General features: G+C 34.8%; 2 protein-coding genes across 3 annotated transcripts in view; one reads left to right on the top strand and one right to left on the bottom strand.

Annotated features, from left to right (window-relative positions):
* The window catches only part of LOC115223623, a 218,347-nt gene that overhangs the window by 139,012 nt on the left and 62,512 nt on the right, over positions 1–16,823 (top strand). The window lies entirely within an intron of this gene.
* LOC115223630 (protein scabrous-like) overlaps positions 1–16,823 on the bottom strand; it is a 71,218-nt gene that overhangs the window by 53,914 nt on the left and 481 nt on the right. The window contains exon 1 of the mRNA XM_029794304.2: positions 15,354–16,823. This exon is cut by the window's right edge and continues 481 nt beyond it. Coding sequence (XP_029650164.1) covers positions 15,354–15,937 — 584 coding nt within the window. The 5' untranslated portion in view covers positions 15,938–16,823. The remainder of the gene's footprint in view (positions 1–15,353) is intronic.

Below are 16,823 nucleotides of genomic sequence, written 5' to 3'. Positions count from 1 at the left end.
CATTGGGACGTAGATAATATTGATATAGTAGGGTATAAAAACACTTTTGAAGCACAAACAAGACATCATAATGTATGGATGATGGTTAAATGTGCAGAAAGGAGATGGAGTGGAATGCATGTGTGGTGGTTTATCAGTTGGGAGTAGGGAATCAGAAAGCTTGTTGGCTATAAAAACCAAAGGGAGAGGCTGTGTCTAGACAGAAAATATGTTCTTGTTCATGACAGAACTGATCCATGGGAGACCCCTGGTGCTGCATGCTTCCACAAAGGGCAAGATGAATGTGGGATTTTCCTAGAGAGTTACCTTTGTAATATGTGGGGAAAATACTCATCTTACCCTTGAACTATATGACGTACATACATTTTTGAAAAACCAAAATAAATAATAAGACACTGGTGAAAATGTTAAATAATATACAGTGACAAATAAAAAATATATAGGTTGAATAACATGGGCTTCAACTATATGGAACATGCAAGTGATAGCCTGCTAAAAAGAACCATTCTCAAAGTTTATAAGTATCTATAGATTATTTTCCAAGAGTACATTGGCCTGCTGTCATCCACTCAAATACCTGAATAGACAACAAACAACTTCAGGAATGAACATTTTGAATTATGTTTTTAGAATAAATGAAATGAAGTGGGTGGGGCAGGAACATAAGTAGACCTTGGTCAAACCCAGTTGCCAGTTTTTATTTTTTTATCTTTATTCTTTGTGATTCATTTATATTGTTTTATTAATATCTATATACTTATATATTCATTAATTCACTTGTATAATTTTATGAAATTTAATATGTATATTCATTTACTTGTGTGAAATTTAAAAAATTTAATATACTCCAATGTATTATATAACATTCTTCTACCATGTTTTTGTATAACTACTAAAGTACATTTCCATATGTCTTTATAACCCTTTTGTGACACACCATCAAAATGTATGGATTAGATATGGAAGTAAAATAATGAGATGGTGGATCATCATCGTCGTCGTCGTCATCGTCATCGTCATCATCATCATCATCATCATCATCATCATTATTATTATTAAATGGCAAAATGCTTAGTGGTATTTCATCCATCTTTACATTTTGAGTTCAAATTCTGCCAAGGTCAGCTATACCTTTCATCCTTCTAGGGTCAATAAATTAAGTAGCTGTCAAGCACTGAGGTCAATGTAATAAACCAACCACCTCCACCAAAATTTCAGGCCTTAATTTATTATTATTATTATTATTATTTTACTTCTCTGAACTCTCAGTTTCACTTGCTCTGGTTGATTCTGTGAGAGTGGGCAGCAACCTGTTGTCATAGGTCTCACAATGTCTCTTTTCACAAATTCACAAATTATAAGATTTGGTACCTGGATGTTAACTTTTCGTGGAAGGCACTCAACACCCAAGCACCAATCTCACAATTCTAGCAGTCCCCAATAAAGCAGTTTTTTATATGAAGCCCATCATACATACATACATACATGCATGCATGCATGCATGTATGTATGTATGTATGTATGTAGTATGTATGTATGTATGTATGTATGTATGTATGTATGTACGTACGTACGTATGTATGTATGTGTGTGTGTGTGTGTGTGGTGTGTGTGTGTGTGTGTTTACATGTCTCTGTTTGTCCCCCCACAACCATCACTTGACTACCGATGTTGGCGTGTTTATGCTCCCGTAACTTAGCAGTTCAGTAAAAGAGACTGGTAGAATAAGTACTAGTCTTACAAAGAATAAGTCCTGGGGTTGATTTGTTCGACTAAAGGCAGAGCCGCAGTCAAATGACTAAAACAAATAAAAGAATAAAAGAATATGTGTGTGTGTGTGTGTGTATATATATTATTTACATATATATTGTATATATATCAAAAGGATGTGTTATAACACTATTCCACATATACAAAAACAGTCTTACCAACAATCCAACATACCTCCATCATCAGCTGCCCCACAGATATCATTATGGTTTTGACACCTGGGCAGTACCATTCAGTCTAGTGGTGTCAATAGTGCTAAAAGAAGTGTTGTTTAGGAATAATGATAAGGAGAATGGAGATTTTTCACATTCATAATTCTATTAAACAGTTATTTACAGTAGCCTTTTCTGGACCTATGAGCATTTTAACTGCATTGACTGTACACTGTTAGATATGCATACGGAGATCATGGTCAGCACAGTTTCATCTGGGACCTTATTACTGCTGATTCAAAGTGAAACTGAAGGAATCAGCAAGCTGGATGAATAAAGTGTCTTTTAGGAGGTATGGGTACTACTTTAAATAGATGTAGGAATCTTGACCTAGGGATCACCTCCATATATTTATATAGATAGATAGATAGATAGATAGATAGATAGATAGATAGATAAGGAGGGACAGAGGGAAGGAGGTATGTATGTATGTATGTACGTATGAAATAATCCCCGTTAATAATGGGGATTATTTCTGTTTTCAGTCCACATATTCTGTGTTTCTTACTGGCATTACCTGGGTGATATACTTTAATTTTCCTGTCTGGGTAATCTGTAAATCTTACCTTATGACTTTCTGAGACCTTTTGAGGTATTTGTACTATTTTTGTTCTGTGTATATTCCATAATAATTGCATTGTTTCTAATGAATGAAACTTCCATCAATGTCATGTGTGCTCATATATAGTTTTCACTAAAAATAAGTAAGCACACACAATATGAATAATTGTTTCTCCACATTTTCTATATATTTAAAGTTGGCGTGTGTGTGAGCACATGTGCATGCGTATGTGTTTGTGTGCGTGTGTATGTGTATATCTATCTATATATATATTTCAGTTGAACTGTGATACAAAAACAATTATTCTGTGAAAACATATCATTACGTTTATATTTTTCTTGCATATAAACATATAGAATAAAATTATTTTCCACTAGTTTTAATTACACAATATATATAAATATACGAGAAAATTTTGATGCATTTCCAACTTTTTCTCAATACTTTTCTTATATACATATATATGTATATATGTATGTATATGTATGTGTATGTATATATATATATATATGTATATATATATATATATTTATATGCACATATGAATGTATGTATGTATGTATACTTGTGTGTGTATAGCTTACACAAAAAATTAATGGGAGACCCAGATTGTGTTACTAAAAGATTTATTTAGTTAAATACATGAGAGTGACAGCCAACTCCTGCTTTGTAGAAAGTCCACTTAACCGGAAGTCCACTTCGTTGCAGACCAGCTCCCTAGCTAGCCCACAGTGAAGTTCCTGTCAACAGTTCGTCTGTCACAAATTCTTGGGCAGTGCCCTACATGTGTCTGTATATATATATGTATGTATATGTATGTATGTATATATAGATAGATCGAGAGAGAGAAATAGAGAGATAGATATAGATATAAGTATAGATATACAAGCAATGCATCCTGGTATTATGACCTACAGCCACATTGTAGTATTTGTTCCTTTCTTATGGGCAGAATCGGCACACAAGGAGTATGAAGCAAACGACTCTTCTTTATAAACATGTTTTTCAGTCATTTTCTGATGAACAACGCTGCAGTTTCTATCTACCAAATTCCAGCCACTTGACTGTGGCTGGCTTAAGGCTATAGGAAAAAATACTTGTGTCAAAGTTAGCAGTTCATCAAGGAGAGATCTATAAAATAAAATGCTAGATTGAAATATGTACTAAGATCAGTATGATCAATTAAATTTTTGAAGGTGATACCCCATCATGGTGACAGTCGAAAGATTAAACCCAGTAAAATAATGTTTAAAGACTTAATGGCTTCCAATTTAAGGGAATGGATTACTAATCACAAGATAAGGATTTCAAAACTTCATATTGAACTTTCACTCTATACAATAACACTATATGTACATCTCAGTCTACTTGACTTCCAAAAATTAACAATTGTAATTTGGCATTGAATGGTTAGCAGTAAGAAAGATGTCCAGATTTCTTTAAACATTATTGTGCAAAATATTGAGAAAAAGTACTTTTTTCACAACAAAACACACGCACACACACACACACACTCAGAGGTGTCTCTGTGGCAACTTGAGCAACTACATATAGCAGCTAAATCTCTCTTAAAACCCACCCTTTCATCAAAAGAAAGACACAGATTTACAGTATTTCAGGAAGAAAAGAAAACTATGCAATGGGTCAACTACATCAGAGCTAAACAAAACACAGGCAAACATACTTCACATTAAAAGATTATCTACTAAATAATTCTAATAAAGTTGATGGTATACCTTTGAAGCTTCATTCCCTGGTAAAACTCCATGTATTTTAAGGTTGTTCAAACATGAGTCGTCGCCCTTAGCTAAAGACCTTAAAATTGTATGACCTAACCTTGTTTACGAGGTTATTTGTGTAGTAAAAAAGATTTGTGCAAAAAAACATACTTTAATTGGTAACCAAAAGATAACTGAATCTTTTGATAATCAAATTCAGAAACTCAGCTTTTGAATCCATAAAGAACATATGCACACACAGACACAAATTTTATATATATATATATATATATATATATATATATATATGCATGTATGTATGTATGTATGTATGTGATATATATATATATTGGTTCTTTTTATGTTGTTTTTTATATAGTTTCTAGTGAAATGCTTTACTTTTGTGTCTTAAACAAAAATACTTCATTCCTGTTCTTGAGTCTTCAGCTTCTTAGCTAGTGTTGAAATATTTTCTTAAACCATTCTCACTTAACCCAATCTTGTTGAGTTTAGTTATGCAGGAACTTTTATTGCTAATGTTTAAGTATGCCATTTTCTTAAAATTCAAATTTTAATTTACTTTTTAGCTTTCTCACAGATATCTGCTGCTCTGATTTCTCTAATCACACAAAAAATATCTGCTTTTATTCATATTCTTTCGCTCTTTTACATGTTTCAGTCATTTGACCACAGCCATGCTGGAGCACCACCTTTTGTCAAACAAATCGATTCGGGGACTTATTCTTTGTAAGCCTAGGACTTATTCTATTAGTCTCATTTGCTGAACCACTAAGTTATGGGAACGTAAACATACCAACATTGGTTGTCAAGTGATGGTGGGAGGACAAATGCAGACATACAAATATATGCATACATATATATACATATATATATATATATATATATATATATATATATATATATATATATATATATATACACATATATAGACATAGATATATGACGGGCCTCTTTAGTTTCTATCTGCCAAATCCACTCATAAGTCTTTGGTCAGCCCAAGGCTATAGTAGAAGACACTTGCCCCGAGGTACCACACAGTGAGACTGAACCCAGAACCATGTGGTTAGGAAGCAAGCTTCTTACCACAGAGCTATGCCTGCACCTAGCCACATAGATATTTTTTATTCATGTAGATATTTCATAATAGTTTTCTAATTGCAGAAGGCTGCTACTCCCTATGGTCATGATAAAAGTCATCTTTCCTGAGTTACTTTTTAGGTGATGTGTATTTTAAGGGCAGTCACTGTTATTTCACTTAGCTTCTAGTTGAGAATATTAATGCAGTTGATTCTGCCTAATTGCATAACCTCAATGAATGATATAATTATTTGATTAACTACAGTAGGAAATTAACCAAATTTGCATATTAGGCAATAAATTATGAGATTTCTGCAAATTATTAACAAGCAGTAAGATATTCATCACCATTACCATTTAATGTCCATGTTCTAAGCTGTCATGAGTTTCATGGTTTGACAGGATATGAGGAGTCCAAGGACAGCATCATGCTCCAGTGTCTGCTTTGGCATGGTTTCTACAGCTTGGTGCCCTCACAGCAGTGACTTTACAACATATTGCAGTTAGTTGTGTGGTAAGAAGCTTGCTTCCCAACTACATGGTTCTAAGTTCAGTCCCACTGCATGGCACCTTGGGCAAATGTCTTCTAGTGAGTGGATTTGGTAGACAGAAACTGAAAGAAACCTGTCATGTGTCCTCTACTACTGCATGACAACTGTTATTGGTGTGTTTATACATCCCTGTAACTTAGAGGTTCAGCAAAGGAGCCTGATAGAATAAGTACCCAGCTTAAAATAAAACAAGTGCTGGGGTCAATCCATTGGACTATAAATACTTCAAGGGGGTTGCCCCAGCATGGATGTGGTCTAATAACCAAAGCAAGTAAAAGAATAAAAAAAATAAAAGAATATAACATATATACTGATAATATAATAAAATAAGAATAAACATTTTTTTTTCTACTGACAGTATGTTTTACATAAAGATAATTTACTTAACATCCTGTAAACGCTTCTTTTTTTATTGAAATGCATTAGCATAAAAACCGTTTCACTTATCTCTTTTCATATATTTCAATACCCTTTGGTATTCTTCAATTACCCAGTGGCTTTCACATTATTTAACTCATTATCCTGAAGATAACAATTATGTAGACATTATTGACTATGTTCTACTCAGTCCAAACCTTTTAAAAATTCCACTTATATATTTATTTATTCTCTCTGGAATATATTTTCTTTATATGTATTAGAATAATGTGTGTTTGAAAACAACATTTCTATTTGACTCAACCATATCCTTTTACAAATTGTATCTATAACGAAGATTTCTTTATTCAAGAAATTTATTGCACAATCAAATATAAGATAAAATTACACCAGAATCTGTATTTTCATAGTGTTCAATTCATTGAAATAGTAAAAAGAAACTGATATATTTCATTCTTTTGCTATCAATCGTTTATAAACATTTAGTGCAGACTACAGTCATTTTAATACATTGTGAAAATAGAGGTTTCCAGAATCCCTTTTTTACATTTCAAATCAAATGTTCAATTTGAGGAGACCTATTGAGTCAAGTACGTCAACATCAAAATAAAAATCAAATGGAAATTATAGTTAAGATACTTGTGCCGGTGACACACAGAATGTGGCAGATGCCAGCACCGCCTGACTGGCATCCATGTCGGTGACACATAAAAGCATCAACTGATCATGGCCGTTTGCCAGCCTGCTCTGGCCCCTGTGCTGGTGGCACGTAAAAAACACCTACTACACTCATGGAGTGGTTGGTGTTAGGAAGGGCATCCAGCTGTAGAAACACTGCCAAATCAGACTAGAGCCTCCTGCAGCCTCCATGGCTTACCAGACCCTGGTCGAACTGTCCAACCCATGCTAGCATGGAAAGCGGACGTTAAATGATGATGATGATGATTTAGCAAATATTTTGCTGACTAATACTTTTCTAAGTAGTTCCAAGCAATACAGATTTTTTGCAGGATGTTTTTATTTGTATTAATTCAACAAGAACTAAAGCTTTTAAAAGCTAACCTAATACCTTAACTGTTTTTGATACTATACTTGTCCAACTTCCTCATATTGTCTCAGAAAGTTCTGACCTATTTCTTGAAACTTTGTAAACCATAAAATGTCCTTTCACTAACCTTGACAGACACAATATCAGGTCTCTTGTGTCTACATCCAGAAGGTCTGGCTGTTAATGTATAATGATAGGATTTTAATCTATCATTTTAACATACTGTATCTGTGCCACTTAGAAAGCCATTTTACAGTCACTTATCCTAGTAGAAACAGCAACCAAATCTTCTTCAAATCACACCCAACAGAAGGGGATCCCAAACTTTTTCTGACCAAAAACCCTTTTAATTCAAATATATTTTCCCATGGATCACATGGTTTTAAAAGTCAATCTACTCGACAAATTTTCAGCTCTACACATGGACCCACAGGACTTTCTTTGTGGATCCCTAGGAGTTTATAGACTCCAGTTTTGGAGCCACTGCACAACAATCTTAAAGGAAAGATACATTACATAATGTGGTCCTAGATATATACCTGTCTGAAAAAAAAAGGTGGGACAGTTATGGCCAGTATGTCTTTGGATCATAAATCAACTAAGTCAGGGTGACCTGACAATAACAATAACCAGATTTAGGCACTTCAAGGTTACCCTGGCTCAGTTTAGAAAAAATTATCATTTTGTAAAATATATATCACTAGTATTGATTTTAGAATCAGAGACAATCAAGAGTAGTGATTTACACCAATCAAATCAGTGCACTATAGGAAACCTTTTGTTATCTCAGCCAATGAAAAAGAAGTTTATGAATCCATATATTAAAATTTTCCCTTCACTTTGTCAAATAGAAGAGTTGTATTTATTTATTTATTTATTTATTTATTTTTATCTGTCTAAATGGATTCTTGTGATATAAATGATATTGAAAGGTCTTGTAGCTGAAATAGCCTCAGCTTTCTATCAAGTATTAATCTTCAAGAATTCTATGCATTCATTTGAATAATTTCCATCTCTGTTTTCACATAAGGTCTCTTGTTTAACGGACTGTATATATATATATATATATATATATATATATATATATTATATATATATATAATATATATATATATATATATATATATATATAGCATGTGGGTGATTTTTTTCCTTCACAACTCCTTGCGTAAACTTTGCTAAAATTTCATATTCTTCCCTTTTTTTATCATTTCTAAAATTATCATAATGTATATTGATCCCCACTCATTCATTTACTTTTGCCATTATGAATAGGGCTTTTGGATATATTTACCCTATCTGACCCACAAGATCTAATTTATGCTTCAACCCAGCTCACAAAGCCAAATGTGTTTGACACTTCTACTTTACAGTCACTTAGTCTGCTAGAAATAGTTACTAAATCATACCCTACATCATGCTGTAGTATGCAGTAGTATGTTAATAGGATCTAAATCATACCCTCAAACTATACTGTACAGTCTTAAATGAAAGACACGTTAGATGACGACTTGGCAGCAACATCTTTTTATCATAGATCTGCTTAATTAGAGCTGACCTGGGAATGATAACAATAATCATTGTGTATCATTTTAACTTCACAGAGACTTGAAATACCATTCTTTCAGCAAAAGTCCATTAGATATTGAAGCACATTTTATCTTGGCAACATTGTTCATCTGTTTTGGCTGGATGTTTAACATTTTATATTTTACATTTTTACAAGTAACATTTCAATCAGGAGGGCAGACAGTGTCCCTTTTTTTTTAAGAGTAAAGACTCCCTTCAGTCATGAATGACCATGGGATTGCACCTAGAAAGTTCCCCTCCAAGGCACAAATCTGGGCAAGATTGCTTATGGAAGACCAGCAGTCGCCCATGCATACCAGCCTCTCCCCACCACCATGCCTCTGATGTTATCTAAGGGAAAGGCAAAGGCCAATACAGCTTGGTACCAATGACGTTGCAACTCATTTCTACAGCTGAGTGAACTGGAATAACATGAAATAAAGTATCTTGCTCAAGAACGCAACACACACCTCAGCCCACGCAATCAAACTCACTACCTCATGATTGTAAGCTCAATATTCTAACCAGTGAGCCATGCACCTCAAAGAGGGATATTGGAAGGTATGCTCAAATTGGGAAGCTAATCTGAATGCCTACAACAATATGGAATAAATGTACCCAAGGTGCAAGATGGCAGCCTAAAACTGGGTAATGAATTAAGCCTACCACTCAAACAAGCTGTAATTGGATTTGAACTCAGAAAATACTAAGAACTAGAACAGGCCTGGCCAATTAGAATTACATTGTGAGCCACTTTAATCACAGAAAGTTTTTTTGAGGGCCACTTGTATACTTTATGCACTAATAGTCAAATAATTAAATTACAGAATCAAGAATTTTTCATACTTTTCATTTGTTTAAAATTATAAAATTATAGTCTATTGCTTTATTGCCACTTATAAATTTATTTTGAAGCAAATGTTTTACACAAACAATTTTATTTTGAAATTAAACACAATACTTCAAGAAAATATCAAGCAAGCTGTAAGATAAAAGTCTGTGGGCCACATGCGGCCTGTGGGTTTCAGCCCTGAACAAGGACAAACACTGCTTGACATCCCATCAGATGCTCTTACAGCTCCATTAGTTCACTATTCTATATTGTAACTTGTTTTTTATTGATCTTAAAAATATTAGGGGAAAAGTTGGCTTCAGCAAGATTTGAACTCTGAACAAAAAGGATCAGGACAATACCATGGGCCTGAACAACAACAACCATAAGTTTTGAAATAAATCATTTTTATTGATGGAACTTAAAGTTGATAAAGTTATAACTACCATATTTTCCAGCACACAAGTTGAATTTTCAGGCCAAAATTTAACCAAAATAGGTAGGTAGACTTATAATCCAAGATGACTCTGGAGAACCAAAAATTTTACATGAAATGCAGTAAGATTTGGAAAGATAGTGGCAGTGTTTGAATGTTTGTTCTACATGTTTATACTATATACTATGTCAATTTGTATGTTGGAAAATAAAGCCCAAAGCTACATGTAATTTAGGAAAGAAATGATTTGAGATCAATTACAAGTGCCTTCAGTATTTAACAAGTATTTAAAGCCAACAAGATAGCCTCCATGCAGTCACTCATTCAGCTAGAAATGATGGCAAAATCTCTCTCAAATTGTATCTTATTATTTTAAACTTAAAAACGCACATTGGGTAAAGTGGGGCATGATATACATATGAAATATGTAATGGCCAACAATCGATATGGAAGAATAAAAAGCAATGGGGATCCCACAAGAAAAATTGACAAGGTTTAAGAAAAGACATTAAATGTGAATGATTGTACAATATCAGTGGTAGTGATGGACAAACAGTCAGGAACAAGTTTAACCCTACCACCATTTGGCAATTAGTGTTGGTTTGTTTGCATTCCCATAATTAAGTGATTTGGCAAAAGATACTGATAGAATATGTACCAGACTTAAAATAAGTAGTGAGCCGATTTGTTCAACTAAACTCTTCAAGGCATTGCCCCAGCTTGGCGGTAGTCAAATGACTGAAATAGGTAAAAAATAAAAGATACTATAATACCTTAGTCCACAACCTTTTTTGCAGTCAAAATAATTTTTCTACAAACTGGTGGATTTCACATATGACAAAACACAATAAAGTGCAACAAATATGATTTGATTATAACAAATATATATTACATATATAATACAAAAACACCCTGTTGGTTGCAATAGTTATCATCATTACCATCATCATCATTTAACGTCTGTTTTCCATGCTGGCATGAGTTGGATGGTTTGACAGGAGCTGGCCAGCTAAAGAGCTATCCAAGCTCCAATTATGTTTTGGCATGGTTGCTATGGTTGGATGCCCTTCCTAATGCCAACAACTTTACAGATTGTGCTGGGTGCTTTTACATGGCACCAGCATGAGTGCATTTCACATAGAACCAGCACAAGTGCATTTTACAAGGCACCAGCATGAATGCATTTTACATGGCACCAGCACCTACAAGACAAAGACTTCTCAGCTGAGAGAGAGAGTGGGGGTGTGACCATAAAGGACATGTCTGTATGTATGTATGGTCACAATTTTACTTAGCTTGACTTGTCTTCTCAAGTATAGCAAATCACCGAAGTCTCAATCCCTTGTCATCTGCTCATTAAGACCCAACATCTGAAGATCCTTTCTCACCATTTCATCCTACATTTTTCTGGGTCTATCCTTTCCACAGGTTCTCTCCACAATTAGTCAATAAAATAGAAATAGAATTAAGAAATTTTTTCTTTCTGTGTGGGCCAGTACCAAATGATCCACTGCCTAGTACTGGTCCATGACCCAGTGGCTGGGGTCCCTGCTAAGGATAAAGATAAACTGATGGAGGGTCTCATCAGTAGGATAATAATAATTTCTAACAGAAGCACAAGGCCAGAAATTTGTAGGGAGCAGAGAGTTGGGGTAGGGAATAGTTGGTTATATCAATCCCAGTATTGAACTGACACTTGGTTTTATAGTTTTCAGAAGAATGAAAAAGCAAAGTTGACTATGGCAGGATTGGAACTCAGAACACAGAGTTGTAACTAAATATACCATAGGACAACCTAACCAGTCTACCTGCCCCAATAGCTTTATAAACAATGACAATGGTGTAATAAGGCTGGTGGCTGTAGGGGTGGTAGTAGAGTTACTGGTGCTACTGCTGCTGTTGAGGATGATGATGATGATGACGACAATAACGATGACGGCGACAATGACTGTGACAACGACAGTGATGACAACAGTTATGGTGGGGGTGATGGTGGCAGTACCAGCACAGCAGGAGGGGATGATGACTATGATGATGGTGGTGGTGGTGGTTGTGGTAGAGGTAGTCAAGAAGTAGAGGATGGCTTCAGAGTGGTACAACAATGACAGTAAGCACTGGACAAAGAGGACAGCATTAATTGCACAGCAATAGCAATAACAACAACAATGACAACAACAACGATGATGAAGAAGGGAAGGAGGGGGTGGAGGAGAATCATCAAGAAGCTCTGTTAAGGAGGAGGACAATGAGGTGGGGGAATACCATCAATGTTATTGAAACAATGACGATGACAGCAAGCATTGAAGAAAAGGTTGACTCATACTAATTTTATGATATAACATTTTTTTTTCCGCAAACAGATTTCTTTCAATTTTCAGAACCAATCATGATGATAGTGGTGATACAGTGTCTTGGTCATTGGGTTCATTTCCTAGATAATTATTCTTGTTTAAACCCTTTAGTGCTCAGATCACTCTGCCAAATGCAATACTTGTGCATTCACATTTTCAACTAATCATGCATTATCTCATATCTTTGAAATTTCAATGATGTGATTGGTTATTTTTCAGAATTACATTGTAAGGTAGGTTTGAAAGGCCAGATCTGGTCAGTTTGAACATAAAATAAATAAAATATTTGGACCAGATACAACCAGTTTAAATGTTTATTTTTTTATTGCCCACAGGGGGCTAAACATAGAAGGGACAAACAAGGACAGCCAAAGGGATTGAGTCGATTACATTGACCCCAGTGCGTAACTGGTACTTATTTAATTGACCCTGGAAGGATAAAAGGTAAAGTCGACCTCGGCAGGATTTGAACTCAGAACATATCGGCAGACGAAATACTGCTAAGCATTTCACCCGACATGCTAACGTTTCTGCCAGCTCGCTGCCCTAGCCAACGGTTAAGCACATAGCTTAGTGGTTAGGGTTTTCAGCTCACAATTGTATGGTCATGATTTCAATTCCCAGCAGCACATTGTGTCCTTGAGCAAGACACTTTATTTCACATTGCTCCACACCATTCAGGTACCAAAAGTCAGTAGTACACATATTTCAAAGGGCCGGCTTTGTCACATTCTGTACCATGCTAAATCTCCCCAAAAACTATGTCCATGGAGTGCTCAACCACTTGCACATTAATTTCATGAGCTGTTCCATTGATCGGATTAACTGGAACCCGAGTCCTTGTAACCAACAGAAAATCAGTTTTTCTTTGTTTTCTTTTTATTACTTTTCTTTAATTTGTCAGATCAAACTTGTTGGTTAGTAGTCTGAGACAACTCTGCCCCAGCAAAAATACCTAGTAAAGAGGTAGTAAGCATCTGCCAGACTTGAGAAACTATGGATCTATCCCAAAAGAAATCACATAAGCTGCTGATGGTGGTGCAGCTTTTGCTGTGGCTGTAGAGGCCCATGCAGCAGTGACAATCACACACAAGGGACCACATTTGAACGAGCTCTCTGCCAGTACTACTGGTTTTCCTTCAGTCAAGTGTACTTTTCTCTTGTGGCAAGTTCCTGCTTTTCTTCCCCTTGTTTCATTCCTTTCGCACTATTTATTTCTAGTGTGGGCAATCATTTTCAACCTCCCCTCATCTCAGGGCATCCATATCAAGAGACTTCATATCACGTCCTTGAAATGAAGATGAGGTTATCCTCATGCTCATGGAGTATCTCTTCAATAAAGTGCATTCCTTCTATTCACTTCTCTTTTTTGTTACAGAACAAGATTATGGAAAGATTAAGGATTTCAAACATACATATAGTCCTTTATCTTTTGTCTTTTATTTATTTCAGTCATTGGGTGGCAGCCAAGCAGGGGCATCACTTTGATGGCTTAAGTCAAACAAATTGATCCTAGTATTTGTTTTCTAAAGTCTATCAGTCTCTTTTGCTGAGCAACTAAGTTACAGGGATAAAGGAATAAACAAACAATACCGGTTGTCAGGCAATGGGGAGAGACACACTCAAACCCAAACACACACACACATACATACACACACGCACACACACACACACACACACATGCACACACATGCATGCACGCACACACACCACACACACACACACATATACACAACAAGCTTCTCCACAATTTCAATCCACTAAATTCCCTCAGCTCGAGGCTATAGTTAAAGACATTTGCCAAAAGTGCTGTGCTATGGGATTGAACTCAAAACCATGTGGTTGCAAAGCTATGCCTGTATGTATAAGAAGTTTATCAAGAGAAGTTTATTTACTAGATTGAGCGGGTTGAAAAAAAAATGACAGCATAGCCTCTCCACCTCACCACCCTAAATCATTCTGCTTCAGTTTATGTACATGTGAAGCAATATACTCATCTCTTATAGCTTTGTTATGATTAGAACATCTAAGCTGTGTGAAAAGCATGAAACCTTAAAAACACATGTTCACAAGTCCCAAGTCATCTAATAGAGAAAAGCAAATATTAACCATATATAGTCTATTTTGGAATGAATGAATGAATGAATGAATGAAGGAAGGAAGGAAGGAAGGGTGGAAGGAAAGAAGGAAGGAAGGAATAACATTTTTAGAGTATTAATATTATTTAAAAACAGACCTTTATATCTATCAAAGAATAGTGAATGATATGATGCAAAGTTATATAAATAATTTAAGAATAATAGGAGTTGGTATTTAAATATACCAATCATGCTACACAGCTGGAGAACAGAAATCTCATGAGGCATAAAAGAAGAAAATGCTGTCTTTATTTATTTAAATAATGTAGTCATATAAGGTAAAGTATGTTCACTTGTTAAATTAGCAGTTATAATGAATACAACAGCCAAATAAACATGAAATATGTTCAAAGCCCTCTTGGTATAATAGTCCATGGTTATTTAGCAAAGAATAACACAGAATGATAGTTATTTAATAAACAACCAACATACTTTGATGTTATAAAACATCATTTTTTTTTTCTAATAGAAAAGTGGAAGGAATTAAAGTGTACAGTAAAAATATAAAAAGAACTGTAGAGTACATAAGCATACAATGAAGTTTAGCATTAAATTTAATTCTTTATATTAATTTTAAACTTTCTTTTGAGCATGTTAAAATTAGTGGAGGATTACTGATATGATTTAAGGTAAAAATAAGATTGAAATTTTGATCAATATAGACAATAGTAATGATACATAGAAACTTACTTGTCCTGATCTCGCAGTCGTTGTAAATCAGTCACTTGACTTTGTAACTTTTCCACCAATGCAACGACAGGTAAAAGATCTTGAAAGTCAGAATAGTCCACCTTATCTTCAATTGGGTCTTCAGTTTCCATTAGAGTCACTTTTGCTTTCCTAATGCTATCATTTCTGCTTTTTGTAGTTAATTTTTTAGGCTGTAAACTATTAACACTTGTGAAAAAATGTCTTGTTGGTGAGGAAGTTGTACTTGATAGAAACTTTACCTGAGTTGTTCTAGGTGGCCGTCTTTGATGATTAATGGTAGCACTGTCTGATTTAGTGGTATGCAATATACTAGCTGTGTGTGTGTTGTCATTACTGCTCAATAGATTGGTACCCATAGCTGGTGCAGTTGTGGTGGTTTTTACATCAGGTAGATAGCTATCGGATTTGGTCCCAATAATATGACTGCGACTGTCAGGAGTTTGATCAAACTCTGTGGTCAACTTGCTTCCTGTAAAAGCTTTTGCAGTTACTTTCAGCATATCTATACAAACAGCTGTCCTAAACAATAATAATAGACACAAGTAATTTGCGTAAAGAAACATTTCTAAATATTTTATAATTTTATAATTTCAGAGAATATTTTTTTTCCTCTTTTTTTCAATGTGTTTACTTTTTGTTTCTTTTTTTTTCCTGTCAACCATGAAAATTTCAATAATGACTTTCACACATCCATCTGAAATTACTACCCTATAAGTATATTTTTAGGTTTATATATTTCAATATCTAGTTAATTATATATGCACTATGTTGCATCAATGTATATCTGATTATAGACATAAATGATATAAAAGTTTGTGTGATAAAAGTAAGTAGGTATCCCTGTGTGACATCTGCTTATGTGTGTAGTTCAGTTAATAGATTTAGATTGATAAATATTTTTTTTTTCTTTCAAATCTTGATACAGGAAATTAACTATGAAATTCTTGCATCAAATACCCTTTTAGTTGAAAAAAAAAAAAAGACATTAGTAACCTTACTGCATCTACCTCTCTTCTGTCTACACTTCAGTCACTTTCTCTGTCACCTCTACTACTCCTGCTGATGCTGCCACTCTTTATAGATGGCAAATGGGAGATGAGGAAAAGCCAGGCCTGGCTTCAGCCAGAAGTTGTGTGTGTGTATGAGTATATACATATATGTGTATATATATATATATGTTTGGATGTGTGAATGGAGTGTGTGTTTATGGGTGGGTGAACAATGGTTATAGTACCAATTGTAGTAACATCAATGGCTTGTTGCTGCTGTATTGAGGGTTTTGGTTGTGGTAGTGGTGATAGTGGTGGTGGTGGTGGTAGTAGTGGTGGTGGTGGTGGTGTTGGTGATGCTGATTCTGCTACTGTTATTACTGCAACTGCTAGTTACTGTCAGTGGTTGTGCTGGCACCAGATAAAGGACAGCAATTAAAATGTTGACAGTACTGTCAGT

This window comes from Octopus sinensis, linkage group LG2, assembly GCF_006345805.1.
Source record: "Octopus sinensis linkage group LG2, ASM634580v1, whole genome shotgun sequence".
NCBI lineage: Eukaryota > Metazoa > Mollusca > Cephalopoda > Octopoda > Octopodidae > Octopus > Octopus sinensis.
The sequence above is the reverse complement of the archived record's forward strand: the minus strand, read 5'-3'. Positions and strand labels throughout refer to the sequence as shown.